Here is a 27,996-nt window from a genome sequence, read left to right on the forward strand (position 1 = left end):
CAATAAAATGAGAAAAAAAAAGAGGAGCAACATAACTATAGCAGAAATATATATTTATCTTTTTTTGTTACTGTATGATAACATCTATGAATTGATTGTGTGTTGTGTATAAATTGTTTACTACAATCATCTTAATCACAGATTTTCATCAAGAATTTCTAAAATGAGAACAAGAAGAAATACCGTTGCAGAATATTTCGTATGCAAAAAGTGAAAACAAGTTTTAGTTAGATCAATCCAATTAACTCGTTTCATAATTTGGTAGCAGCAAATTAATAAATTCTGTAGGGCTGAGATTTTTAACCGAACCGAACCGAAAAATTTCGGTTAGTTCCGGTCGGTTCAGTAACAAAAAAAAAATGGAAAAAGGGAAAAAAATAAAAAAGGTAGGTGATGCACAAAAGGGTTTTTGAGAGGTTTAACACAGAAGCTTCGTTTACAAATCTACGAGTCGGCGGCTGCGAAACAACGACTCTCCATAGAGATCCGATCTCACGGCTTAGAGTAAAGAACGATCATGTCATCTCCGGATCCGAAGACAGAGAATTCCGATTCCCAACCTCCGTCAGAGGAGCTGGGAGATTCGTCAACTGTTTGGAAAGATCCGGTTGAATCCGGATCTCCGAATGAAGAAGGATCGGATCCTCCAAAGGAAGGAGGAGACGCTGAGGAGGAAGAGGAAGGAGAGTGCGGGTTCTGCTTGTTCATGAAAGGAGGAGGATGCAAAGAGTCGTTCACGGCGTGGGAAGTGTGCGTGGAGGAAGCTGAGAAGAACAAGGAGGACATCGTCACCAAGTGTATGGAAGTCACTAGTACCTTGAAGAAATGTATGGATGAACATTCCGATTACTACCAGCCCATTCTGGCTGCGGAGAGAGCTGCTGAAGAGCAGGTTAAGAAGGAGCTCGAAGGGGACAAGGAGAAGGAGGTCTCTGAAGAGGAAGCGGCGGCGATGAAGCAAGCTCGGGGTTAAACTTGAGAGGAGATTTAGGTAAATTTTACCAGAGAACATTTCTCGTTGTTTGTTAGATTCACAAAACTTAAAAAAGACCACCATTGATGGTGGAGTTTCTTTACCTAATTATAATCTGTTAAAATAAGTCTCGATTGATTTGAGATCAATTCAACTTTTGTGAACCTTTCTGTCTGATTGAATACTCTGTTTTTTTAGAGATAGTTTTGCTATAAAGGTCAGTACTTTGTTGATGCCCATGAGTGTTTCAGTTCAAAAAGTTTATTTCTGGTGTTTGCTAAGCTTTTGAATGTGATTTTCTGGTTTCTGTGACATAAAAGATCGGATCTTTTTCTCAAGTGTTTGCTTCTGGTTGCAACATTTTCTACTTTGTCTGAAGATACAAGTTGAAACGACACTAGCATTTGTTTTCCCACCTCAGTCCAAGAATCTTTACAGAACAAAATCAGCATGTCTGTAATCAGTCAAGTCTCCATTTTTTGTTTGCTTGTCTGCAGAACAAAATCTCAGGGCCAGAAGGAAAATCTTTACTGGGTTTAGTCTCTGAATAATCTATGCATATGCCAAACATTACACAACTTCTTGTCTGTGATCAGTCAGCTACCATATTTTGTTTGCTACCTGCAGAACAAAGCTCAGGGCCATAAAGAAAATCTTTACTGGTTTAGTCTCAGAACGCATAGACTTGGAATCAACCCCTTGAGACAGAAGAGTTGAGAGAGACCACATCAGTATGTTAGGCTATTGCCAAACTTTGAAATTTCTATAAGATGAGAGATACAGAATCTTGTTGTAGTTACATCTTAACTTACGTAAAAACAAATAAATCAAGATCAGCAACTATGCAGAAACAAAAAAAAAACTGAAAAAAGTTACAAAACAAAAATGGGAACAAAAAAACTCAGGGAAGGAACTACAAGGCAGCTCCCTTTCCAAGTGTTTTTGCGTTCCCGTCCTTTGCAGAAACGATGAGATAGTATGCTAAAAGAAAGGTGACTTCAACGTGTTAAACTGGAGTTGTTTCTATGGCCATACAGGTCGTGGCAATTTGTACCTTCACAAAGACATTCCTGAGGGTTAGCGTAGAAGTAATCCTCCTCCTTCGGTTTGTCAGAGATTACTCTTCGATGTGTAGGTGCTCCTGTTCGTCTCTCGTGTGCTTCCTTCACAGCTACAGCAAACTGATCCCACGTGAGGGTCTTGTTGTGATGCAAGTCCAGCAGCTCCACGAGTCTCTTGCGGTCAAGCAGGATCGTCTTCTTAAACCCGAGGTATCTGCAAACTCAAGCAGAATCACAAGTATCTCTGTCTTAACATTACTTTGTCAGTTGTCATGAAACTTGAATGGATTCAATTTCAATATTACCTTCGGTGGCCTTCCACGACTTTTGCCATGTTTCCATCATACGTGGGAATAAAAGTGTTGCTGGCCACAGATACCATGAAATCTAGAGCAGCCATTTGAGATGAATGGTTCTGAAACTGTTGCAGCTCTGCCGACTCCAATAGCATTTCCTTCTTTACCTATAACCACATGGAAGAGCATAAGTGATAAGAAAAAGAATACATATACAACGATGCAGTTGACCATTCGTAAGGGAAACCAGGACTAGTAGACTCACAATTCTCGGGAATGCTTCCCTTAGAACGGACAATCTATGCTCGCTCCCATAAATCTCACCAGCTGCAATGTATATCTGTGTATTTTTGTCGAATCCCAAAGCTTTTAGAACCAATGCCACCTCCTCTGGCGTCAGTGGACACAGCCCTTGCGCCCTCCTCTCCTCTGAGTTTATCTCCTTCTCTCTCCACCAGGGATATGTGTACCTAAAGAAAACAGTATACCCTTGCATTAACAACAACAAAAGGACCAATTCAGGACAGATTTTCCGAAGGCAAACCTCATCTTTTTGAGCTCTTCAGCTTCTTCCTCACTGCAACCATGAGTGCAACCAGAGAAAGCTAACATATCCATCTCATATCTAAGATGCAAAGCCACAAAGGGCCCTCTTTGCTGTAGAATGCGGACTAGCTTAGACCCCAACGCCTCAAGCTGTGGAGTGAACTTTAGTCCCTGGAAGTTCACCCGGCACCTGAGCCACTGAAGCGGGAGCGAAAGACCATTGTTTGCCAGACGGGTATCGGTCCTATTGAAATGCACAACCTTATGTTTGCTGAAAAGAGGCAACACCTGAAAAAAAAAGAAACTTAGACAATCAGATACGCAGATCAAAATAACTCATCAGCAAGAACAAAAACACACACATGCTTGCTACCTGCTTAAGGTAATAGTTCTCATCAGACCAGCTGACAGGAGGCATTTCGAACATCTTGTAACCATACTTGCTGCTATACCGTTTAGGAAGCCTCCTAAAGATCCGAACTTCATCTCTTAACGAATCAATGAAATGTCTCACATCAAAAATATCCTCAAACCCACTGTAAACAAAACAAAGGTTGCTCCTTTAGATTGCTAAACATTGTTTAAGCATATCAGATCCTATAAAGACAGTATTAACCTTGGATCAGCCCAGAAAGAAGTTTTGTCAAGCTCAGGAACAACAAGCGTGAGGTTAAGTAACCGAGCAACAGTCACCATATCACAAATCTAAAACAACAACATGCGTCAAAAGATTAAAAAAAAAACAAATCTGAAAAGAGCAAATTAAAACAACAAGTAACAAACCGCGGATCGCATCTGATTAAGTCCGCCATTACACGACACAAGCAAAACACCATTGCTTGTATAGTTTCCTGTATAAAAAAAATCAATACTTTCGTTATCAAACACGACGACGCAACCAGAAAGGGTGAAAAAGAAACAGACTTGCGGGAGGAAGAGGAGGCGGCAACGGAACCGGCTCGACGGGGGCCGAGAATCTAGAGACCTGACCGGTGAAGATCCGGGTACGCCAAAGCTCACCGGCGGCGAAAAGCTGAACCAAACAGGTCCAAATCAAAATGGTGGAGCAGACCGTTACGAACCAGACTTGCACGCGGGGCTTCGGAGCTGCCGGAGACGGAAGCTTATTATCGCCGCTCCGCCCCTGATTGGAATCCGATCTAACTTCCATCTATCTCCGACGATCTTCGTCGTCTCCGCTTCATGAGATTAAAATTCTCAAAACCTAAAATTTTCTCTCGATCTTGAGACGTCAGAGAGATTTCTTCAAATTAGATTAGATGACAAATGCGATTCGTCACAGGTTTGAATCTCGAGGATTGATTTTTTTTTTTCCGAGAAAATTCGAAATTAAAAAAAATCACGAAAAGAAGAGAGAGGTGGTTAAGAGTGAGAGAGAGAGAAAGGAATGACGAACATAAATAATTAACCGCCAAGGTCTTCCTTCTTCTATTTATTATTTTCACCTCCAATATTAAATGGTATTGGTCAGAAAATGGAAAATAATAACTTAATTAAATGCAATTTTTTTGTCGAGATGCCCGATTCTTAACGAAGTCTGATTTATTAGACGGAAATAAAATGACGTTTAAGGGAAAAAGACAGAAATAGATATATATATTCATTAAAGATTTCAAGAATATTCAACTCTGGAAAACATTAATACTAGTTGGGAAAGGAAGAAGACACAGTTGGCCTTTTAGATAGAGTCCTTGTCAACGCATTCACCTAACTGTACTCTATTTATTGCACTAATCACGATCAAAAAGGTCTTTAAATCTCTTTTACCCACACACTTCTTTGATTAACATGCATATCTCTGTGCGCATACATACACATCTTAAGCTTAACTAATAATTTCATAAACGATTAGAGTATGACTTATAACCACAGAAAAATGGAAGCGAAATCATGACCTTCGCATTTGCTTTGCATTAACATCCCTTCCAAGTAAAGCTAGTCTCTTCTTCTTTACAAAAACTTTATTACAACTGTTATCATGTTTCAACTTGAAAATACATATTTAGAAACAAAAAAAAACTATTACAACTGTTTCAAAGTAAATTAGCCAATCAAGTTTAAACTTGAATTTTGAGTTGGGTCACATTACATGATTCCTCAAAAGGTAAGCCCAATACTCCTATCGAGCCATAATACAAGCCCAATATATAGCTTCGCTCTCAGAAACCCTCTGCGCGAGTCAGAAGTATTAGTTCAATAGCTAATCCACGTGCTTCAACCAATAAAACACCTACGCGTGGCAATGCACGTGTTGACTTTCTCCGTCTCCTTCATCAGCCAGAAAAAAACAACGAAAAACATCAAAACTCCTCAGATCTTCATCGGAGCCGCCATGGATCTTCACCGGAGCTCGACGATCATACTCCTGATCCTCTCAATTCTCTCCCCCGCGACGCTCTCAATGCGCTACGAGCTACTCTCGGGCCACACGAAATGCATCTCCGAGGAGATTCACGCCAACGCAATGTCCGTCGGCAAATACAGCATCGTGAACCCTCACGAAGATCATCCTCTTCCTGCTTCCCACAAAATCACCGTCAAGGTAACAATACACACTCGAATCGTAACGCATTTTCCATCAATTGATGTCAGTGTTGGTGTGTGTGTAGGTGACATCGCCGCAAGGAACGGCTTACCACGAGGCGGACGGGGTGAGCACGGGGCAGTTCTCGCTAACGGCTGTGGAGACTGGAGATTACATAACTTGCATCTCAGCTGTTGATCACAAACCGGAGACGATGCTGACTATTGACTTTGATTGGAGGACAGGTGTTCATTCCAAGGACTGGCCCAGTGTGGCCAAGAGGAGCCAAGTGGAAGTAAGAAAAGTCTTAACTTAGTCAAATCTAAAACTCATTGTGATGATCAGTATAGCATTGTGCTGGAGTGTGTGAGGGGTTGATAGCTAAGTTAGAGCAATAGACATGATGTTATAAGTGGAAAGTTTTATAACTTTAATTTGAGTCTGCGCATTGCTTATGCTTCGTTTGGTGCTAGTTCAAGTGATATGAGCTATGGGCAGGGCCGGTCCTCGGCAAAGTCGAATGAAACATTGGTCTTAGGCTCCCAAACTTTTTGAAGAAAACTACGTAGACATAGTAGGCCCCCAAATTTGCAAAAAAAAAATAAAAAAAAATAGTTCAAATCTCTAATAAATCGTCTATAACCCTTTAAAAAGAAAGATTGATTAGTTTACTACGAACACGATTGGGTTGCTTTAGCTCATTCTTCTTTCTCTATTATTGATTGATCTCCTGCAAAATGAAAGATAGATGGGGGTAGACTTTTGTAGACGACAAAGAGAAAACTAGCTTTCAATGGTGACATTGTATCCTTTAAAAGCAGTTGGAGAGTTCTTAAAGATTTGCTTTATTTGGTTGCTTCAGCTCATTCTTCTTTCCCTTATAAATGATTGATCTCGTTCAAAGTGAAGATAGATAGGACTAGGCTTTGGCAGACAACATAGAAAGAAACTAGCTTTCAATTGTGACATTGTATCGTTTTAAAAGTGGCTTGCAGAGATCTTAACATTTGTTTTGTTTTAACCTTTTTGATGTTATTTGGCTAGAATATGGAGTCTGAGGTTAAGAAGTTATTCGACACTGTTACTTCCATCCATGATGAGATGTTTTATCTCCGCGATAGGTAATTTTACACAAAAACCTGTCTTGCCTTTAAAGTCTGAGGAAGAGAATAACCTGAAACTCAAAAACCCATCTTCTTATGGTATGTTGTTGCAGGGAAGAAGAAATGCACGAACTGAACATATCGACAAATTCGAAGATGGCATGGTTGAGTTTCCTGTCGCTTGGGGTTTGTTTATCCGTCGCAGGGCTTCAGTTTTGGCACTTGAAGACTTTCTTCGAGAAGAAGAAGCTCATCTAAATACACGTTACCATGTCTCGAGGACAGAGATTGTATTGACAAGCTTAAGATTCTAGTTTTATTACACAAGTGGATTCAGTTTTGTCAAGCATTTTGTTACTCGATTTTGTGAGAAAAGACATTAACCTTGTGTGATATGATCTTAACATCTCACTGATCTTCAAACTCTTTCCGAGTCCATGGGAAAACAAAAGTTTGTGTCAATACTATACTAATAAACAAACAAACAAAAAATACAGTTTGATATTGCAACATATAAAACTTCATCCACAAAGTGTAAAACCTATCCTCTGAATCAATAACACAAAGATACAACACATAACCCCCTGTAAATTTTCTTCCTCATGTACAAAAGAATACACATGAATAAACAGAAATCTGAAAAAAAAACCTAAAAAACTTTGAAGACTTTTACACCAGAACATAGAAAGAACAACTCCTTCTGATGAACATAAGTTTTCCTCTCTTAAATCGTTTGCTCTTCTTTCAGCCTTAGACACGCAACGGGCTGCTGCTGCTGCTGATTTAAGTTAGCCAAACCGCCATGCCTTAACTGTGCCGCTGCAGCAGCGGCATGGCTGCTTGATTTAGCTGCTGGAGGGTCATGGTTATGTTTTCCTTCATATGTTGTTACTACAGCTTTTGGATCTGTTGCTGTATTACCTCATTCCCTTTGACAATTTTTTTCCGTACTTACGCCACCTATATCCATCATCTAAAAGATCAACTTCACTTGTTGTCTGAACAATAATTCTAGGCTCCGCCACTGTTCTATGTGAAGCAGCAACAGCAGCAGCTGGTTCCAGAACTCTGCACATTCAAACATCTCTCTCATAAAAAAAAAATGGAGTGATTCAATCATATCATCAAAGCTTATAACTGTATACCTTCTCTTGGCATCAGGCTCGTCTCTCACACCAGTGTCTCCATTGCCTACTTCTTCACTGTCACTTGCCTCAGACATTTGCTCTGTCGTAGCTTGACTTGCTGCTTCATGCTGTTCCCTCGTAGTTTTGTTAGGATTGTTATTAATCAAACTCCCATGTAGACTATCTTTGTTTCCACGCTTAGTGTTTTGAGGAGGCTCGTGATTGTGCTGACCTTTGTAGATGATCTCTGTTACTTGTCCATCAAGAGACCTCTCAACCTTCTTCTTGACAGGACAACCTGGGCTCGTGCACTTGTAATAGCTTCGAGGAAACTCGCTGCCTTTGACTTGCTTTTGTCCATACTTTCGCCAGTTATAGCCATCGACGGCTGGTTTGTCAACATTTAGAGGCTGTTGTGACCTGTGCTCCATGATGGTTATATCTGAGGTTTCTCTTTGAGCTAGCAGTGAAGAATCCGGAGCTGAGGTCGGGTTCTGAGATCGAACCTGAGAGGAAGGAGGTTGCATATTAGCATTGGCTTGAACAGCTTGTGTTGTGACTTGTGCTAGAGCTTGCTGATGTGTCATTCCATATGATCCCTGACACATTGTTACATTCCATGTTAAGAGCAAGAACAAAGAAAAATAAATCATGTTCTTACCTTTTTCAATATAGTTGAGCTGCAAAGTTCTTTCCTCTATTAGACAATCCACAAGTCTCTCTAATAAAACCCTAATTCAACTCTAATCAGATTTCTCCAATTTAGAATGAAAGACGAATTGAATTTTTTTTTTTTTTTTTGCTTTCTATCTTACAGACAAATGGCTATTACAAGATTATGATCCGTTTGCTAACAAAAAAAAAACGTGTCTTTTTTTTTTGCCTGAGCCAAAACAACAAGAAACAGCTCAACAAAGAAAGCCATAAACTTTCAGTTTCCATAAATAGATTTTTAAACTTTTTAACCAAAATAGAAACTTGTTTGTTGATGATATCTTAAAACCTGAAGTGGAGAGATAAGACCCAAGAAGCTCGGTGAATCAAGCAACATCGCCGGACTTAGCCCTGGAGGTACGGTGAACACCGACGGTGACTGAGAAACCATCAAACCGGTGGGTCTGCTCTGCTTGAATCTCGGGTCAACAACATCAACACTAGAGCTAGAGCTATTACTATTCCCTTCACTACCCGTTGCAGGAGAAGGCATGACGACTCCGGCAAGGAGCTGAGAGAAAGACCTACTAGACTCATCGGAATCGGAGAACATGTTTGAGACAAGAGTCATCGGACCTGGGCTGAAACCAACGCCACCGTTGAAGAACGTCTCAGTAAAAGGGCGCGGAAGAAGAGATAAAGTGGGTCGCGACGGAGCTCCGGTGGAGTTCGATGTCGACGGAAGTTCTGCCTTCTCCGACATCGATCCACAAGATTAACAAAACAGAAGAAGAAAAGAAAAATTCAACAACCAATAATCAAAACAGAATCCTTTTTGTAAATATCTGTCTGTGAGAATCTCTGTCGTGTTTTTTTGCCGTTTTATGTTTCTTTTAATGGTGAGTTTCGAGTTTTTTCTTCTTTTCTGTTTCAATAAACGGATCTGGAAACATAAAAAGATTGAAAACTTTTGTATTCTTCTTGCAGTATTAAAAGTCCACGATGAACTCTTTTGTGTAATAAAGTAAAATTGACTATAGTTCTTTTCCTGAAAACCAATTAAAATTTACTTATACGAGTAATGTGCAGAACTTAATGAATAACACGTTTCAAAATGTATGCTAAGAAATATCACTTATTGTCCCCAAAAATATCAAACTTTGAAGGATTCAGTAGAAAAACTAGAACAAATGTCTTCAAACAGTTATTATCTGTTTAATAGATTTTTTCATATTAAAGATCAATCTTTGTAAATTATTTTATGAGAAATTAGACCTTTTTTTTTACATTTTTAAGATATTTAAAATCAGGTTTAAAATATTGATATAAGCATTAACATGAACTTTTATGGTACGTGTCATGGTCAATAAAGCTGGATCTAGAAGTAACCTTTAACCAAAAGAAAACGAATTTTTTTGTAACAAATCGATCTGTTTATTCGATTACAGTTTAGGTTTCATCTTTTACAAAAGCGTCGGTCTTGTATTGTACGATGAACCTGGAGTTAAGAAGCAGGAACACGGCCACATCTACTGCACCACGTTGTCTGAAATACTGTAATGACAGCTGGCATTCTGTTTACAAAGCCCATTTTATATCTTAATTGGGCTATCGAATAATAGCCTAATCATATAACCATACCATATAATTACGAAACTATTAACGTGAGGGTAATGAAGCAAAACTAGCAACATGACTTTTGAAGAGACATTGACTTTAGAAGAGCAAGAGATATTATTGATAGATAAAATGTTGACACACGTAGGATGCTGAGAGGTAAAATCCTTCTTTTCGTTTTTTGCCAAAAATAAGTATGTGATTGCTACGATATGATGTAATTTTCAAATCAATAGACTTTTAAACATTACTTTCTCTTTTTAAAATAATTCACATTCACGATCACATAAAATTTTGATAAATACATTGTTTCTAGTAATTAGCTATTTCATATGATTTTCAACCAATCAAAGTTTCAGTAAATACAATTAATATATTTCCATTATTACATATATTGAAAAAGTAAAATATAGATATTTTAGAAATATTTTTTTTTAAATATGGATAATTCTGAAACGGACGGGGTATCATGGATGAATTTTTTTTTTAATGGATGAAATGCTATCCCAAAAAAAAAATTATATCCCAAAAAAAAATGTTATCCCATGCTAAACCAAAATTTCACGTTTTTCACTTGTTTCTCATACGATCAGTGAAATATCATTTTGTAAAAAAAAAACGGAATGCAAGAATTCATCAGTTCTCTTTAGAGAGTTAAGAAAAACGGAATGCAAGAATTCGCCAAAATAGAATATAGAATTCAAGAAGAAACTGAGAAATCAAAGGATAGTCAAGTCTGCCTCACATGTTGCGGTCAATGGTTGCATTGAGAGTAGTCATAGACGAAGAGTGTGATTGAATCCTTAAGTTTTTCTGCTGCCAAAGGGTGCAGGAGAACATCTGAAGAAGGAGTTTTGTGACTCTTGGAGGGTGAGCAGATACTGCAGTCCTTAGGCTGCCTACTAAGACGATGCTTTACGATGTGAGCAGATGCTGGAATCTCCTGCCAAGTGTGGTTTTCCTACGTTCTTCTTGCTTTTCATACCTTTTTTTGTAAAATGGGGATGGAAGGGAAGACGAGTGGTAAATAACATACTTATTCTCAGTCAAAAATAAATAAATAAATAAATAACATACTTATTCAATACCAAATTCATTTTGTTTTAATATCAAACACCAAGCGATCAAAATATTTCCAATGGCATTCATAATGACTAATGAGTAACATAGTATAATTCTATATTTTGCACAACCACTATATTTTCTATATGATCTTGATTTGTGAATTAATTTGATATTTTGAAAATATAGATTAACTTAAGTTTCTCTTTGGTAATGCCATATCACTTTATATAAGTTTAAAATAAAATTTTCAAATAATGGTGTTAATAAATTTAATCTTGAAAGTTTTCTATAGTAAGACTTTTATTGTGGCCGTAAAATACAAATATCGAATTCTATTTTAAGTTAAAAATACAAATATCGAAGAAAATATGACAGTTGCATACGGCTTGCATGTCTATATATTATTATACTGGACCGTATATATTTTGGAATTACTTTTCTTTTTGATTCTCAATGAAATCAATTTGGTGGGACACGCCATAAGAAGTATGATAGGACGCTTGACTAATACTCAGTTAATAAATCTTATTTTTTTTTTCTGATGAGAGTGACATTTTCAAAAGTAATCTTTGGACCACTTTTAAGGTCTATTCCTAACTTATCTTCATACCATTATACCAATACAAACATTATAACTATTGATATAAGCCTTCGATCTATTATTTAAGGAGTTTATTTAAGTCTTCCAGTGGTTTTGATCAATTATTTTTGTCTAGTAACTTTATTAAATAAACACTAGTAATATATTAAGGTGTGGTATCGTGGTACTAAAGTTTAGATAAATAAATCTGCTATTTAAATTCATTTCTTTTCAGCATTCTCTAACTAAACGTTTAAGTTAGTTAGAATTTTTTAAAAGCTCGGTTAAGAATATTATACTGATATATTGCGGTCAAATAATTAATTCATAAAGATCTACTATGTATTATTCCTGGATTTGAAAAGTTTAAAACGAGAGGGTATTTAACTTTTCCGGTGTTACCTAAAGATACAAATACGGGATTAACCATGTGGGTTTGTGACAAGAGACAAAACAAAAAGACCGTAGCTTAGATTTTTGACCGAATCCAATTCTTTTTAACCGATAGTAAGTCTACGTGACAGTGTGTGAGATAGTAAAATTAAAAGGAATATATACTTTCCTGCATATATTTTTCAGCTTAGTTTCTTAGAGAGTTTTGGTCACGTCGATCATAAAAAGTGGTGATTATTTTGTCACGCCTTTAGGGGATAAATTGAGATTATTATCTAGTACATAGCATATGTGTGCGGGTGATAGGACTCAAACAAAAGAAAATGATAGGTTTGGGTTATTCAGTGCGATAACACACATTGAAACGTACCAAATTTATCTCCTCTCTCTAAAAATCTAATTTATCTTTTTTTTTTGGTTATTCACTAAATAAGCCCATATCAATATTACCGTAAGACAGGTTTCATGCCGACAAAAAAAAACACACACACTGAGTGTACCAAATATCAATATTACCATAGGTTTCAAGGCTATGTGCCTCAAGGCCCTCAACAAATACGTTTCTGTAGTTTAAAAAAAAACTATCAAACACAACTAGATACTTATTCGCTTATAAATTTATAACTCTACATAAACTTCAGACCCATCAGCATGTACATTTTTTCTTTAATCCTTTTATAATCCAAAATCAGCTTTGATCACCAATCCAAAAATTTATCTAACAAATTTTATATATTTCCTCCGTATATAAAAGTGAAAAATGATTCCACGGTAGCCAACGAGTTAGAGGTACATGAAAAAAATAAGATTTTAGCCGGGGCCCACACTTTGTTTGCTGTCAACAGTTTATTAGTTACAGCTTTATTCAATTTTTTTTATCAAAAACTTTATTCAATTTTTTTTTTGAAACAATGTCTAATAGAAATATAAAATCGTGTGTTACAATATGTTTTTAAATGTATTATAAAGCAGCAAAGAAAGATTAAGAGAACCTAGAAGATACTCGTTTCACATTTTCAATGTTTTTTTTTTCCAAAAAGAAAACAATATATCAGCTAAAATAATTAAATAAAATATAATCTAAACAAACCAATATTATATACATGGAGGAAATTATAAGCATATATTTTAAAATTCGATTTATTACTAAAACAAGAGAAAGAGTTTAACGAGTCAAAGTATTCAGCTTCTTATTCTCTTTAAAATATATTAAAATGAGATAAATTACATTTAGCTGAACCAAAAAAGAAAAAAGAAAAACTAAAAAAGGTGAAGGAAAAAAAAAAGCAGAGAATAGAATAAAAAAGGGAAGGGGGGAGAGAAGACCGGATGTTGACAAAATAAATTTAATGTCACTGTTGTTGTGTTTTGAGTCGTTTGTTTATGTAATTTTCGGATCTTTCCTTTTCTCTCTATAAACAAACCTCCTCCTTATCGCTCCCAAAAGAAGCAGACGAACAAGAAGAAGAAAGAAAAATAATTAAGGAGATTTTTTTTTCATTCTTTTTGGTGAGAGAGAGAGAGAGAGACAGTGGCCCAGTCAGTAGATCGAAGAAGATGACGATCTAATTTTTTCTCTCTATAATACTTTTATTTCTTCTTTATTTTACTCTTTGATTCATAGATTTTTTTTTTTTTTTTAAGTTTATTATTTTACAAGTAAAATCCTCATTATTTTTGGGTCTTCTGAAGAAAGAAGCATCGATGCGAGTTGGCGATAAAAGGATGTGTCTTTGAGGTAAAAAACCTCACCTTTCTTTCTGATAATTTGATTTTTTTTAATTTGATAGATTTTCAATTTTGTTATATTTTAAATCTGCTAAATTTTCACTAAGATTAATACATTTCTTCAGTCAATTTGGTTCAATCGTTTGCAGATTCTTTGTAATCTAAGTTTAGATTCTGCGTTAGAACTCATCAAAACCCTTATATACATATACATAGAGTGTATCAAAACTCTCACTTTACAATTGCTTATATGTGTTTGACTTCTGAGCAAACTGTTAAGAAGAAGCTAATTCAGAAATGGGTTTATTATGGTGGTGGAACTAAATTGAGCTCATTTAGTTGATAAAGTTTTGGTTTTTATGCTTGTTGTGTTGATTTAGGATTTGGTGATGGAACCAGATTAAGCTAATTGAGTTATAAAGTTTCTTTTTTTTTACGGAGTGCTTAAATGATTGTTGTGTTGATTTATGAATTAGGGACAATGTTAATGTGTTTTGAATCAGAATTGTTCATCTCTCTCTTGTCCAAGGCTAAAGTTTGTGTTTTTTTTGTGTGTGTGTGAGAGAAGGAATGGGAACAAAGGTGCATTCTGAAAGCTTATTACCTGGAAGATATCATCACTCTATGAGAGATCTCAACAACGATTCCAACGGTTGTAGTAGATTGCCATTCCTCAATAATGATCAATCCTACAAAGATGTGGTGAGAAGGACAATGCTCCAACACGAAGCTGTTTTTAAGTCACAGGTTAGTTTGTTAGTACTTTTCTTTGTGAGTTCACCTCTTGGTTGATTATATGTTTGCTCATTCTCATCTTTAACTTAGGTTTTGGAACTTCACCGGGTATACGGGATACAAAAGGATATGATGGATGAGCTGAAAAGGAAACAGTTCAATAAAGAATTGTTTCCAGTCGAGGCATCATGCTCATCTCAAGCTACTAATGATGACGTCCGTAAATGGAAAACGCCTAGTTTCCCTTTGGCAAACTCGGTTTACGATAGACCATCCATGTCTGTAGTGGAGGATAATGGCCATTCCCCCATGAAAGGAGGTAGCTCACAAAATGTTGAAGCTTTGGAGATTAGACCGACGAAAATCAGGAGAAAGATGATAGATCTTTGTCTTCCGGCTGATGAGTACATTGATGACAATGAAGACGTTGTAGAGTTGAAAGATCATAGACAACTTCCTAATGGAGATAGTTTGAGAGTTGGGTTTGGTTCGAGTAGTAGAACCAATGGCTTGGCTGATTTGAATGAACCACTTAACGCTCAAGAAACAAATGAAGTTGCTTATGGCAATTTCCAAAGCCATGTTCGTGACTACGGAAAAGTTCTGAACTCAGGCAGTGTAAGGGAGCATGTTCCTGTTATCTCTCTGCATCCAAATGAGAATGGTAAACCGAAAGTTTGGCCACAACATCAGCCCTTAAGAATTGGTAAGATGAATCCACTAATCTGTACATTGTTAGATTTTTTTGCTTCGTTGGTTCTAAGGTTTGAAGTTAACTATCTGCAGATCACTACACTGGCACACAAAAGTCTGCTACTCCATTTCTTCAACCGGGCAAGCCACTAGATCCATCGTCTCAGCAAAGAGTAATGGGTTTAGCTAATGGTGGTCCTCCTCCTCCAAGCAAGGCAGACTTGTGGAGAGGAAAGACGTTTATTGACCTAGAAGCTGATACTGAGCCCAACACTAGTCATGAAGTCATCCATGAATCAAGTAGTTTTGCTTCTCATAATCAACCGCAACGCCACTTGTATCCATATAATACTACTCCAGATTCTGCTGTCCCCTGGAACCGTCTGCATTCTTCTTGGCAGAATCCTAGCTTTGGCTTCCCTCAGAGAGTTGAGAGATACCCGGTTCTAAACCTGTCTGACACAAATGCTCAGAAGCTAGGGGGTCTCGGAGATAGATTACAGTTTGAAAGCAATCCTAGATATAACTCAGGGTCTGGGAGTACTACTCGGTCAAACCACAACAACATGTTTTACAATGAGTGTTCTTCTTCATCCAAATCAAAGTTCTCTGGGACTGGCTTTAATTATCCCAACGGAGGAAGAAGTGATCACAGCCTCTTGGATTTGAATGGCTCTGAGGTGAAGTCTGTGAGAGATTTGAACTTGAATGTGACGCTTTCAAACACTTCTGTTGTTGAAGTCAGAAAGAATGAAGAACATGTGGCTACTTTACCATGGCTTGTTAAACCCAAGCCTGCTTCTAATTCTGAGGTGGCTTATGGGAGATGGAATCTGAACAGTAACGATGCTGTTCCGAGTTCATCTTTGAAACCTTCTAACATGATCAAAGAGGAGGGAGGGAATCTTATGTGGCTAGAGAGGTTAAAGTCTGGTTCTTGTTCCAGTAAACCAGAGACTGATAAGATCAAAGCCGGAACTGCTTATAGGGACGAATCCAATGCAGAAAGAGATAAAGTCCATAGGATGATGCTAGACATCAACGAACCGTGTGAACCACTTTCTGATGAGGATCAGCAAACGGAGCAACAGACAGAGACAAAGGTTTCTGTTAGTAGTAAGTGTCAGTTTGATTTGAACATGTTGGTTAGTGAAGAAGAGGAAGATGAAAGCTGGTCTGCTCCTCCTACCAGTTCAAGACTGAGTTCAAAGAGACCTATGATAGATTTGGAAACTGTTCCTGAGTCTGATGCTGAAGAAGATGGAGAAAAACCATCAGAAGAGACACCACAAACTATTGAGAAACCGCCAGAGTTTGAGAAAACAGCAGCAGAGACGATAGTTGCCATCTCATCAGAAGTTGTTGCTTCATCAGAAGCTCCAGAAACAGTCATCCTTCACTGGTTTGCAGAGACAGTAGACACACACAAAGAGAATCTTGACCAGAAGCTAGCTTCTTTCTCAAGGAACCAAGCACGTTCTATAGAAGAGATCGACTACTTCGAGTCAATGACTCTGCAGCTACCTGAGATCACAGAAGAAGAGTACACGCCTACGCCACTAGTCCCTGAAGACATCAAACTAGAGGAAACCTCTGTTGTCACCAGCCAAAGACCAAGAAGAGGAAACGCTAGAAAAGGCAAACAGAGAAGAGACTTCCAAAGAGACATCCTCCCCGGACTCTTGTCTCTTTCGAAACACGAAGTAACGGAAGACATTCAGTTGTTTGATGGGTTCATGAGAGCGGCAACGGGAAGCTCATGGACTCCAACCGGTTTAACGAGGAAGAAAACCGGTGCAAGAGGAAGACCAAGACGGGTTATAACAAACCCTGAACCGGTGGTTTATTACCCGGTTCAGGCTCCTCCTTGTCCCACTTCGGTTCAACAACATGTGGGCAATAACAATGGTGAGATTGAAGATGGGAGCTTTGGAGGTTGGGGTAAAATGACGAGAAGGCCGAGGAGACAAAGATGTCCTTCTTCATCAACTGTAACTACTACAAGTGTAACAACCAACGTTCATCATCACACGCGGATGTCACGTGATGGTTGGGAATAAAATTGTATTTGTGATACCATAGATTTATCATTTTACTGTCTGATTCTTTTTCAAAAATGTTATGGTATAGAGATGGAGAAAGATAATATATCAGACTGTTTGTGATAGATATTTTCACCAGTGGAATTTTTTTAATTTGTTTTCGCCTCGTGATGTTATTATATTCATGAAAATATTTATTTTTTAGCATTGTTCTAAAATGTTTGCTAAAGTGGCAAATTAGATCTAAACGGAGTAATTTAAAAAATAAATTAATCTAGGTATTCGAAAAATTGGTCTAAAGTCTAAACACATGAATAATTAATAATTTCTCATAAAACATGTAATTACCGCCTAACGATTTTCGGAAACTAATTTAGATTGGTTGATTTATTTCATTATAATTGGGTTTATACAAAAAAAAAGGGTTCATGTTCGCATAATAATGTATGTTCGATCATCGATGTAAACAGAATTCATGGAGCTATTTTGGTTCTTCTGCTCAAGTAATTAATCGACATTCGCGTATTTAATTTGTAGTTTCACTAATCATTCTGACTTCCCTAATTTGGTTTATAAACACCAAAACATTTAGCATAATCACAACAAATATAGATAGATTAAGGACACAACAATGACAAAGATAGAACACATCCGCTTCCCATAGTAAACGATACAACATGATTACTTACGTACTTTGTTATTTAGTTTTATATCCCCATACTAAAAGTACGTAACTTATTTAAATTTATTACCACACGATATAATAACAATTTATAAAGATCAATAACCACACTTCATGAATACTTGAGCCATCTTATAGCATAACATCCCAACCCACCACCAGACACCTCTTCAGCGTGAAGCACTTGGCGGAGGAGCACCGATATCCGGGGTGTAAGGAGTAACGACGGCGCCGGAGGACTCGAAATCTTTTAGATACTTCTCGGCCTTTTCGAAGTACTGACCAGCGTCGCTTTTATCGAACCTTCCGTATTCCTGATCGACATCTAAGATATCAGCGCTGTCTCCGGCGACTTTAGCCTTGTCAAGTTTGTCTGACTCGTTACGAGCCGCGTCCTGAGCAGCTTCGGCTACAACCTTGGCACTGGCCATGAGCTCGGAGGGTGAAGCTGGTCTGTTGGCTGTTTCGGTTCCTTCTACGGGCTTGGTGTTTGTCTGGCTCATCAGGCTTGGAGTCAGAGAGTTTCTTTACCTGATCGGATAGGAAGTTCATCTTTCGCTTTTTTTTTTGTATTCTGAAAATATGATTTTTGTGTTGGATGTAATAGCTAGGAGATGGATGTATATATATAGACAGAAAATGGATATATTTCCACAGTTCTACTACAAGGCTATTCTTTTTAAAATTAAAAAGCGGGGTCCTCTACTTATTATATATGAGAACAGATTGTAAATTTGTTTTCTATTTTTTTAAGTAGCGTTATAATTATATTTTCTATTCTTTTCTATTGAATCTACAAAAACTCTAATCATTTCTATTGAAACATTTCTATTGAATCTATAAAATATTTTCTATTGAATCTACAACGTGGTGCAGTAGAGGACCCCTCTACTAAATCTTTTCTATTGAATCTACAAAAACTCTAATTATTTATTTAGTTTAATACTCCTGGTCGTAATTATATTTTTCTATGTTACAAAAGTATACTTTTTGAAAGTTAATGAGAAGGCATTATACACTTGCTAAAGTTTTTTCTTGAAAACACAATTGCTAAAGTTGATATGGGTTGTTTGTCGTGGCCGAAAGGAAATTTAGTGATCAGTTGATGTGAGTTGTTTGTCGTGGCCGAAAGAAAATTTAGTGATCGGTCATTACTATATTTATGACTGAATGTGATGTTTGCTTGTCAATCACACATACTTGATATCTCTTGTGTGGTGTTGAATGCATTGTTACATGTTTGGATACGAGACATCACATAAATGATCTATTGAAGGGGGCAGTCGTGTCGGTAGAAGGGTCGGTGGATGTTAAATACAATCACTTCATTTGGTCGGTGGAATAAATTACAAGTTTTTTCTAACTAAGAAAAAACAAAGAAGAGCACCACGTACTCACGTAGGCCTTTCAAACTCAGCTACATACATGTCTATTATGTAAACTCAAGAGATTGAAACTTGATAGATTGATGTTGTGCTGAAGTTTTGGTTCGTGTACATGTATTGCACATATAGAATAATGTGTAACAGTGTTACGTATGGAGAATGATGTGTGATACAAGATTCATAGAAAAAAAAAACATTAATACACTAGAATATTTTTATATGTTTAGTTGACAAAATAAACATTAAAAAATATTTTTTTTATAAATTGAAAGATTTTGTGATGCTAAAAAATTATTTAATATATGTCTTGGTTTTTATCTACGATTTGGGGTTAAAATTTGATGCTATAATTTTCAGAGAAAAATATAAAAGGTTTTGAGATGTTTTAGTTGAGTAAATTGGTAGACTTGATCAATATGTGTTATTCAGTGTGTTATGAATTAAACAAGTTTGTAAAAAAATTGTGTAAATGATTTCTGATATAAAAAATATGTGTTTTTAATTATTTTGTGTTTTGTGATCTGTGTTTTTGCTGAATCTCGATTCTACGTGCTAAACCAATTTGATTGAGCACGTAATAATTAATGGTGTAACTAAACCAGCGTTCATCATCACACGCGGATGTCACGTGATGGTTGGGAATAATTGTATTTGATTGCCATAGATTATCATTACTGTCTCATTCTTTTCAAAAATGTTATCGTATAGTCGTATTGAGAGGTAGAAAGATTTAATACCAGACTGTTTGTGATAAATATTTTCATCAAGGAATTTTATTTTATTTTCGCTTGGTGATATATCATGAAGATATTTTGCTGTGGGCTTTGATTTTGATTAGTTGTGTTTATTTGTTTTTAATTGGGTTTATAGACAAAAAAAAATCAAATTGGTTCGGTTCACTTAAATATTGGCCATGTAAATAAAAATGAGAATTATAGCGTCAATGGGGAAATTTAATGGGATAAATTTCATAACCAGGATTTTTTACTTCTTGTCACAAATATATCACTAAAAAAAACTCCCTAAATTGGTATTTATGAATCCGTGAAAACACTAAATTACTTTACATACTCTAATCACTAAATAAATAAAATAACAGAATTTTTTTTTGATTAATAATATTTTGATGATTTTAAGAAAATATATATACATATATATGTTTTGACGAGTTCCTCGGACATTTCTCTATTTAATTTGTAATTTCACTAATTATTTTTGCTCCCTAATTTGTTTTATAGACACCAAAACGTTGAGCATAATCAAACAAATATAGATAGATTGAAACCGAACATTCGCTCCCCCATACTAAACGATACAACATAATTACTAACGTACTTAGTTATATCTCCCACATACTGAACGATACAACATAATCACTAACGTACGTACTTATTTAATTTTATTAATTAACGATATAGTAAAAGATCAATCACTTCATGAATCCTTGAGCCATCTTGGCATAACCTCCCAACCCACCACCAGATTCCTCTTCGGCTTTCTTAGCTTCCGGTTCAGCCTGACTTACCGGAGGAGGAGCACCGGCAGCCGGAGGAGGAGTACCGGCAGCGCCGGAGGAATGGGAGGACTCGAAATCGTTTAGATACTTCTCGGCCTTGTCGAGGTACTGACCAGCGCCGCTCTTTTCATCGAGCTTTCCGTATTTTTGGGCAGCATCCAAGATATCAGCGCTGGCTCCAGCGACTTTAGCCTTGTCGAGTTTGTCTGATTCGTTACGAGCCGCGGCTTGAGCAGCTTCGGCTACAACCTTGGCACTAGCCATGAGCTCGGAGGAAGAAGCTGGTCTGTTGGCTGCTTCGGTTCCTTCGACGGGCTTGTTGTGGTCTGGCTCCTCCGGTTTGGAGTCGGAGAATTTCTTGACCTGATCGGAGAGGAAGTTCATCTTTTGTTGCCTTTTTTTTTGTCTTCTGAATATGATCTTGTGTGTGTTGGATGTAAGAACTAGGAGATAGTGGTGTGTGTATATATAGACAGGATATTTGTCCACTACAAGGATATTCTTTTTCAAATTTAATAAATGGATCCTCTATTAATTATGAGAAATAAACAAAGTTATATATAACATTGTAGACCTAACTCTTTTGTATTTAAACTACAAAATATCAGAGGAATAAAAAAAACTCTAATCAGTTATCAAGTTTAGTACTCCTATTCTTAATAATATTGTTGTATGTTACAAAAGTATAGTTTTAGACTTTGATGAGAAGACATATTACACTTGGTAAAGTTAGTTGATGTGGGTTGTCTGTCGTGGCCGAAAGGAAATTTAGTGATCAGTTATTATTATATTCATGACTGAATGTGATGTTCGCTTGTGGATCACACACATAGATATTTCTTATGTGGTGTTCAATGCATTGTTTCAAGCTCGAATACGAGTTATCACATAATTATCATTATTGATTTCCATTAAAGGCAATTCGTGTCGGCTGAAGGTTCGGTGGATGATAAATAGTGCAATCACTTTCTTTTGTCGGTAGAGTAAAATACAAGTTTTTTTAATTAAGAAATAGCACCACGTAGGCTTTTCAAACTCAGTTCCATACGGGTCTAATAAACATTTCTCACTGAGCCCCATAATAATAGCATTACTGTTTTCCATTGAAGGGTGAAGGCAGTCGGGTCTATGAAATTATTGGTTTTCCATTGAATGGTGAAGTCAGTCGTGTCGGCAGAAGGTTGGGTGGATGATAAATACAATCACTTTCTTTTGTAGGTAGAGTAAATGACAAGTTTTCTTAAATATGAAAAAAAAAAAAAACAAAAAGAGCACCCCACGTACTCAAGTATAGCCTTTCAATCTTAGCATGATACGGGTCTACCAGGCAAAATTTACTGAGCCAACAATAAATACATTAGTGTCCCAAGGTTTACATTAGTTATTATGTTTGGAAGAATAGTAATTAACTTTAAATGCAATCTTATATAAATGTTTTGGCAAGACGTCCATTTTGGTTTGAGTTTTAAGAAGAAATTAACCATAGCTTTCATGTGTGGAGATTATGAGTTGCGCTACACCTTACACGACATTTCAGCTACATTGAAGTACTCCATTAAGTGGATCATCCGTGACATTGGTGACAAGACAGCTCTCGTTTATAGTTTGGCAAAAAGGTCCAAAGTCCATTTGTTTGTTTAGAGAGTATCATGTGTAAGATTTTGCAAGGAATGATGTTGCATTTCGTTGTTTACATGGTGCATAAATCTCTTTTGATAAGCCATATCATTTATCTCTCACACACACATACACATTAATATATAAAGCTACAAGTATATGAGATCCTTTGTTTCAGTCTCAGAAACAAGAACATGCTTTTCCAGGAATTTTACCGGTTTTACGTACAATACCGGCTCTCTCCTTCACCTTCAACTCTTCGTTCTGCCTTTGTTTCTCTGCCTGAGCTCTGGCTCCGGCAGCAATATGTTCGATGTATTCCATGTCTTCTCTAAATCTCTGCAATCCTCTCTTTCTCCTCTGTTCTTGTTCGCTCTGCTGTTTCATGTACCAACTATGGTTAGATAAAACACATTTTCAGACTATCATGAGATTAGACTGAACAAAGTCAAATAACATTATCAACCTCAGATTTGTCCAGCTTCCTTCTAGCTTTGTCCCTCTTCTTGGCTTCCCATAAATCGATCTTTCTGTTTAACTTCTCGTACCTGAGCATGTGTAATACATATGTTAAGTGTAATAACAAAACACACATGTATAAGTCCTTTTGTTGTGTGTGTGCTGAGACTTACCTTGCTTTGATCTTAGCTAGTTCAGCTTTTTCCCAAGCATCAGCTGTTGAATCATCTTTTCGACTTGTACCCCCAGAACTTGGCCTTTTAGTTTCTCTAGGTGGAAGCCGCAGAGGCGAAGGTGTTAGAGGAGGAGGTGGTGGTGGTAGAGCACGACGTTCTGACCGTGTCCTAACCGGTGGCTGTATCTGCATTGGAGCGCCTGGCGGTTTAGATACAACTGAAGCAGGTTTTCTTGGTCTTTCATGTTTCTCCCCTGAATCTTCACGTCCTCTGGTGTGATCTCCTCCAAAGTCCATGGAGAACGTAGGAGTCTTTTTGACAGACGATGACTTCCTCACTGGAGACTTTGGCGTGGGAAGTTTGTTATCATTTAGCTCTGGTTCTTTAAATGAAAGCTGTCCTGTCTCAACGTAATTAACAAAAATGCAAAGTTGATTTGTAACATGCAGTAAATAATTAACTTTTAAAAAAACATGCAGTAAACAATAATATCCAATCTTGAGTTGTTCTTAAACGTCACCTGATGAGAATCTTCTTGATAAGCTTCTCGGTTCCTCTAAAGGAAACGCATCTTCTCGGCCACTCTGAAAAGTTTAAATTTATAGATAAATCTTTCTCAAAATATAAGAAGAATGTAATTTTCTCTTTCTTAAGAACCCTTACATGATAACTCTCTAGCCGAGTTTCTTCAAAAGTGGTTATGGCATAAGCAGTGGCCGCAACTGCACTTGCATAGTCCATGTCGCTGATCGAGTCATAACTTTGGTCGCTCATTTGCCTCGAGAACTGCTTCTCTAGCCAGTTTGAGGGCTTCTTCTTATCTACCAGCACACATAATATGATTTAAGCCCTAAGTTAATATTAATCAAGCATCAAATATTGATAGGGGCTAGAAATAACAACATAGCGTAAGTTTGTGGCACCTTCTTCGAATGAAACAGACTTCCTTGGTGGCACGTTCTTCTCTCTAGTGGCGCTATCAACCTCATTTGTTTTTACCCGGGCAGCTGGATGCCTTCTCCTGAGATAGAGATATCAAACTTATACATCAATATATGTATGTCTCTTGAATAGAAGAGATGAATTGTGATGTTTAGTGATTTACCTTGTTTGCTTGATCAAGCTATCCATTTCAATGTAGCAGCATATGTTGGAGAACTTGAGAAGGACTGTTTTCAATGTGTTGGAGGGGTTTTGAAGGGGGTTACTGAGATTATTACTTTGCATGCAAGTTGCATATTTGGATCATAAAAGTGTGTAGGTTAAGTAAAGAACACCTTTTATTTATTTTCCCTCTTTGTCTTTTTGGTTCTTTGCTTTCTCAAATGGACAGTGAAAAGAAAAGAAAAACCTTAATTTTCATACATGGATAAGGAATCATTTGCACGAAGTAAACACATCAACGACAATCTGGCTGGATCTTGATTCCTAAGAACCAGACAACAATGATCTGTATATGAAAGAGAGTTGTTATATGCACAAACAAGCAATAAAAAGTGAGGACCTAAATGTGCACACCGATCGCCTTCATGTCTGTCTATGTACCCGCATTGCAACATACATCAACCAACCAAATTAATTATAACTATTAACATGGGTGATATACATGCTCTAAGGATGCAAGACAGCACATGGGTCTTTCAAGATCAATGCAAGTTTTTAGGGTGAGGTTCTTAATGTAATATAAGATATGTCCCTTACCTTTTAACCAAGAAATATTAATAAACGTCTCATAAATAAAAAATATAAAAAACGTTTTTTAGCAGAAAAGTGTCAAATCATGCTCTACGAACTCTAAATGGGTCTCTCCCATTAATTATGCTCTTGCAAGCTAGTCTTGGTGTATATTAACAAGTACGGAGTGTGTGTGTGAAGAACATCACAGTGTCTTAAGCCGCCCAATTTGTGGAGGAATAGGGTCCAGTCAATTTGTTGTTGTGCAGATCCCTCATAATCCAATTCCTTTAAAACAAATCATACCCTGAGGTGGGGCAATGTTTCTTCCAACTTAACATCAGAAACATGTCAAACGGAGAGCCCTACGTAAGCTTAGAGAGGTTCAAGAGTCCATCTCTACGGAGGGTGATACGTCATAAATTAAAAACAAATAGCTTAAATTTTTAAAACAAAATCCAACTAACAACAGAAAGCGATAAAACGCCGTCGTATTGAACCACTGTGTTATAATCATTTCACTTCCTCCTCCTCCGTCGTCATAGCAATCTATCGCCATGGTCGTCAATTTATCTTTCTTCCTCCTCCTCCTCCTCTTCGTATCCTCAGCTAACGCCAAAGCAACCGTTTCCATCTCCCCCAAAACTCTAAACCGATCCGACGATTCCGTCGCCATCCAATGGTCCGGCGTCGAGTCCCCCTCCGATCTCGACTGGCTAGGCATCTACTCCCCTCCGAACTCTCCTCACGACCACTTCATCGGCTACAAACTCCTCAACGCCTCCTCCACGTGGCGATCCGGCTCCGGCTCGATCTCCCTCCCTCTCACCAACCTCCGATCGAACTACTCGTTCCGGATCTTCCGATGGACGCAGTCCGAGATCGATCCAAAGCACCTGGATCACGATCAGAATCCTTTACCGGGAACTAAACACCTCCTTGCGGAATCGGAAGAGGTGAGTTTCGGATCCGGCGTCGGGAAGCCGGAGCAGATCCATTTGGCGTTCGAGGATGGAGTTAACGGGATGAGAGTTACGTTCGTAGCTGGGGACGGTGAAGAGAGGTTTGTGAGGTACGGAGAAAGGAAGGAGAGGTTGGGAAACTCCGCGCCGGCGCGGGGGGTTAGGTACGAGAGAGAGCATATGTGTAATGCTCCGGCTAATACCAGTATCGGGTGGAGAGATCCCGGTTGGATTTTTGATGCCGTTATGAATAATTTGAACGGTGGCGTTAAGTATTACTATCAGGTAAATCACTTATATCCAATTTTTTTTTAAATGGGATTTTTATTCAAATCAGTTAAAACAGTTAAAACAATTTAAATTGGTTTAAATCAATATAAATTGGTTTAAATCTCTTAAAAATCAAACAATAATGTTAGTTTAAATCCACATATTATCTAGTTTTTTTATAATTCATCAAAATAATTTTATAATTAAATCTAAAACCTATAAAATTTAACAGAAATATAAAATATAGAAAAAATAAATCTGATTTATGTTTATTTAAATCGGTTTAAGCAGTTCTAAATGGTTAAATAATCTAAATTGGTTTAAATAAGTATAAATCTCTTAAATCAATCAACATTGTTAGTTTAAAGCCAATAATAGTATAGATATATTTTTGTATATTTAATTTTTATAATTCATCAAAATAATTTTGTAATTAAACCTAAAAATTAAAATATCTAACATAAATATAAAATATAAAGTAATAAATCAATAATTTGTTAATGATTACTTTGCTCCTAATAATCAGCTTAGTCTGCTATTCCTCTACTAAGCAGGTCTAGTGATTGTTTGAACATTGGTTATGTCTTTGTTTGTATCAGGTTGGGAGTGATTCAAAGGGATGGAGTGAGATCCATAGCTTCATTGCTCGAGATGTCTACTCTGAAGAAACCATAGCTTTCATGTTTGGAGACATGGGTTGCGCTACACCTTACACGACCTTTATCCGCACGCAAGACGAGAGTATCTCCACACTGAAGTGGATCCTACGCGACATCGAAGCTCTCGGTGACAAACCTGCTCTCGTTTCGCACATTGGAGATATAAGCTACGCTCGTGGCTACTCGTGGGTGTGGGATGAGTTCTTCGCTCAGATCGAGCCTATTGCCTCGAGAGTTCCTTACCATGTTTGTATTGGTAACCACGAGTATGATTTTCCTGCTCAGCCTTGGAAGCCTGATTGGGCAGCATGGACTTACGGAAACGACGGTGGTGGAGAGTGCGGTGTGCCGTATAGTATGAGGTTCAACATGCCTGGAAACTCATCAGAGCCTACTGGGACGAAAGCTCCTCCGACGAGGAATCTTTATTACTCTTACGACGTGGGTTCGGTTCATTTCGTGTATATCTCAACGGAGACGAATTTTCTTAGAGGAGGGAGACAGTACGAGTTCGTAAAGCGTGATCTAGAGTCTGTGGACAGGGAGAAGACGCCGTTTGTTGTCGTGCAAGGGCACAGGCCGATGTACACTACGAGCAACGAGGTTAGAGATGCGATGATTAGGCAAAAGATGGTTGAGCATTTGGAACCGCTGTTTGTGGAGAACAACGTCACGCTTGCTCTGTGGGGACATGTTCATAGATACGAAAGGTTTTGTCCGATGAGGAACAACACTTGCGGGAAGCTGTGGAGAGGAAGTCCGGTTCATCTTGTGATCGGTATGGCTGGTCAAGATTGGCAACCGATTTGGGAGCCGAGACCGAACCATCCAGGTCTTCCTATATTCCCTCAGCCTGAACAGTCGATGTACAGGACGGGTGAGTTTGGGTACACACGTTTGGTTGCGAACAAAGAGAAGCTCACTGTTTCGTTTGTGGGTAACCATGATGGAGAAGTTCATGATACGGTTGAGATGTTGGCATCTGGAGAAGTAATCAGTGGGAGCAAAGACGATACTGTTAAGACCGTTCCTGCATCTGCAACACTTGTGGGAAAAGCTGAGTCTAATGTCTCTTGGTATGTCAAAGGAGCAGGCTTGATGGTTATGGGTGTGCTTTTAGGGTTCATTGTTGGGTTTTTTACCAAGGGAAAGAAAGGATCTACACCTGATAACCGTTGGATCCCAGTCAAGAACGAGGAGACTTAATACTGAAGAAGTGAATCTACTTAGGGGAACATGTTTGTATAGTATTGTATTCCGACGGTAAGAACCAAAAGTTTTTGTACACTAAACGAGTATATATGTACGCATTTGGAACTTTGCTGTTCCCTCGAGATTTGAGAACAATGAGACAATGAGACAAGACAAGACTATTGATCAAGTTTTTTTAAGAACTTGGTGAAGGAAAAACACAAACTTATTATGATATCCAAAGAGA

The 27,996-nt window shown here is 37.5% G+C and overlaps 8 protein-coding genes and 1 pseudogene across 8 annotated transcripts; 4 read left to right on the forward strand and 5 right to left on the reverse strand.

The window, feature by feature from the left end:
* The first annotated feature begins 277 nt into the window (after positions 1-277).
* LOC103836086 lies at positions 278-1,859 on the forward strand. The gene is made up of 2 exons (XM_009112315.3): positions 278-991; positions 1,471-1,859. The coding sequence occupies exon 1, from the start codon at positions 518-520 to the stop codon at positions 971-973; it is 456 nt and encodes a 151-aa protein (XP_009110563.1). The 5' UTR covers positions 278-517; the 3' UTR covers positions 974-991; positions 1,471-1,859.
* LOC103836087 (rhamnogalacturonan I rhamnosyltransferase 1) lies at positions 1,706-4,047 on the reverse strand. The gene is made up of 8 exons (XM_009112316.3): positions 3,801-4,047; positions 3,660-3,727; positions 3,493-3,581; positions 3,250-3,412; positions 2,875-3,164; positions 2,596-2,800; positions 2,340-2,497; positions 1,706-2,248 (listed from the first exon to the last, which is right to left on the reverse strand). Exons 1-8 carry the CDS (start codon positions 4,045-4,047, stop codon positions 1,972-1,974), a joined length of 1,497 nt encoding a protein of 498 aa, XP_009110564.1. The 3' UTR covers positions 1,706-1,971.
* Positions 4,048-5,135: 1,088 nt separating this feature from the next.
* Positions 5,136-6,960, forward strand: LOC103836089 (transmembrane emp24 domain-containing protein p24delta7). Its single transcript, XM_009112319.3, has 4 exons — positions 5,136-5,439; positions 5,507-5,716; positions 6,466-6,542; positions 6,638-6,960. Exons 1-4 carry the CDS (start codon positions 5,140-5,142, stop codon positions 6,780-6,782), a joined length of 732 nt encoding a protein of 243 aa, XP_009110567.2. The 5' UTR covers positions 5,136-5,139; the 3' UTR covers positions 6,783-6,960.
* Positions 6,961-6,997: 37 nt separating this feature from the next.
* Positions 6,998-11,002, reverse strand: LOC103836088 (probable WRKY transcription factor 4). Its single transcript, XM_033277877.1, is given in 4 exon segments — positions 6,998-7,447; positions 7,449-7,592; positions 7,670-8,250; positions 8,655-11,002. Coding segments are annotated over 4 exon segments (1,338 nt in total). The 5' UTR covers positions 9,069-11,002; the 3' UTR covers positions 6,998-7,248.
* Positions 11,003-11,150: 148 nt separating this feature from the next.
* Positions 11,151-17,406, forward strand: LOC103836090 (annotated as a pseudogene).
* Positions 17,407-17,745: 339 nt separating this feature from the next.
* On the reverse strand, positions 17,746-18,474 carry LOC103836091 (nodulin-related protein 1). The gene has a single exon (XM_033277935.1). The coding sequence runs from the start codon at positions 18,341-18,343 to the stop codon at positions 18,011-18,013; it is 333 nt and encodes a 110-aa protein (XP_033133826.1). The 5' UTR covers positions 18,344-18,474; the 3' UTR covers positions 17,746-18,010.
* Positions 18,475-20,474: 2,000 nt separating this feature from the next.
* Positions 20,475-21,194, reverse strand: LOC103836092 (nodulin-related protein 1-like). Its single transcript, XM_009112320.3, has one exon. It carries the CDS (start codon positions 21,123-21,125, stop codon positions 20,655-20,657), a length of 471 nt encoding a protein of 156 aa, XP_009110568.1. The 5' UTR covers positions 21,126-21,194; the 3' UTR covers positions 20,475-20,654.
* Positions 21,195-22,393: 1,199 nt separating this feature from the next.
* LOC103836093 (remorin 1.4) lies at positions 22,394-24,489 on the reverse strand. Its single transcript, XM_009112321.3, has 8 exons — positions 24,271-24,489; positions 24,099-24,162; positions 23,917-24,014; positions 23,657-23,814; positions 23,514-23,577; positions 22,991-23,393; positions 22,825-22,906; positions 22,394-22,736 (listed from the first exon to the last, which is right to left on the reverse strand). The coding sequence occupies exons 2-8, from the start codon at positions 24,122-24,124 to the stop codon at positions 22,539-22,541; spliced, it is 1,029 nt and encodes a 342-aa protein (XP_009110569.3). The 5' UTR covers positions 24,125-24,162; positions 24,271-24,489; the 3' UTR covers positions 22,394-22,538.
* Positions 24,490-24,778: 289 nt separating this feature from the next.
* LOC103836094 (probable inactive purple acid phosphatase 2) lies at positions 24,779-27,943 on the forward strand. The gene is made up of 3 exons (XM_033277856.1): positions 24,779-25,002; positions 25,038-25,914; positions 26,499-27,943. The coding sequence occupies exons 2-3, from the start codon at positions 25,225-25,227 to the stop codon at positions 27,762-27,764; spliced, it is 1,956 nt and encodes a 651-aa protein (XP_033133747.1). The 5' UTR covers positions 24,779-25,002; positions 25,038-25,224; the 3' UTR covers positions 27,765-27,943.
* Positions 27,944-27,996: the final 53 nt, after the last annotated feature.

Source organism: Brassica rapa, chromosome A08 (assembly GCF_000309985.2).
Source record: "Brassica rapa cultivar Chiifu-401-42 chromosome A08, CAAS_Brap_v3.01, whole genome shotgun sequence".
NCBI lineage: Eukaryota > Viridiplantae > Streptophyta > Magnoliopsida > Brassicales > Brassicaceae > Brassica > Brassica rapa.

Coding starts and splice junctions, on each gene's coding strand:
- LOC103836093 (XM_009112321.3), bottom strand. CDS start 24,124: ATGGATAGCTTGATCAAGCAAACAAG. Junction 24,015..24,098: donor AGCTTGATCAAGCAAACAAG/GTAAATCACTAA, acceptor TCTCTATCTCAG/GAGAAGGCATCCAGCTGCCC. Junction 23,394..23,513: donor ATCAAGAAGATTCTCATCAG/GTGACGTTTAAG, acceptor ACGTTGAGACAG/GACAGCTTTCATTTAAAGAA.
- LOC103836092 (XM_009112320.3), bottom strand. CDS start 21,125: ATGAACTTCCTCTCCGATCAGGTCAAGAAATTCTCCGACTCCAAACCG.
- LOC103836087 (XM_009112316.3), bottom strand. CDS start 4,047: ATGGAAGTTAGATCGGATTCCAATCAGGGGCGGAGCGGCGATAATAAG. Junction 3,413..3,492: donor TCTTTCTGGGCTGATCCAAG/GTTAATACTGTC, acceptor TTTTGTTTACAG/TGGGTTTGAGGATATTTTTG. Junction 3,165..3,249: donor AGAACTATTACCTTAAGCAG/GTAGCAAGCATG, acceptor TTTTTTTTTCAG/GTGTTGCCTCTTTTCAGCAA.
- LOC103836089 (XM_009112319.3), top strand. CDS start 5,140: ATGCACGTGTTGACTTTCTCCGTCTCCTTCATCAGCCAGAAAAAAACA. Junction 5,440..5,506: donor CCCACAAAATCACCGTCAAG/GTAACAATACAC, acceptor GTGTGTGTGTAG/GTGACATCGCCGCAAGGAAC. Junction 5,717..6,465: donor CCAAGAGGAGCCAAGTGGAA/GTAAGAAAAGTC, acceptor TTATTTGGCTAG/AATATGGAGTCTGAGGTTAA.
- LOC103836094 (XM_033277856.1), top strand. CDS start 25,225: ATGGTCGTCAATTTATCTTTCTTCCTCCTCCTCCTCCTCTTCGTATCC. Junction 25,915..26,498: donor GCGTTAAGTATTACTATCAG/GTAAATCACTTA, acceptor TGTTTGTATCAG/GTTGGGAGTGATTCAAAGGG.
- LOC103836091 (XM_033277935.1), bottom strand. CDS start 18,343: ATGAGCCAGACAAACACCAAGCCCGTAGAAGGAACCGAAACAGCCAAC.
- LOC103836086 (XM_009112315.3), top strand. CDS start 518: ATGTCATCTCCGGATCCGAAGACAGAGAATTCCGATTCCCAACCTCCG.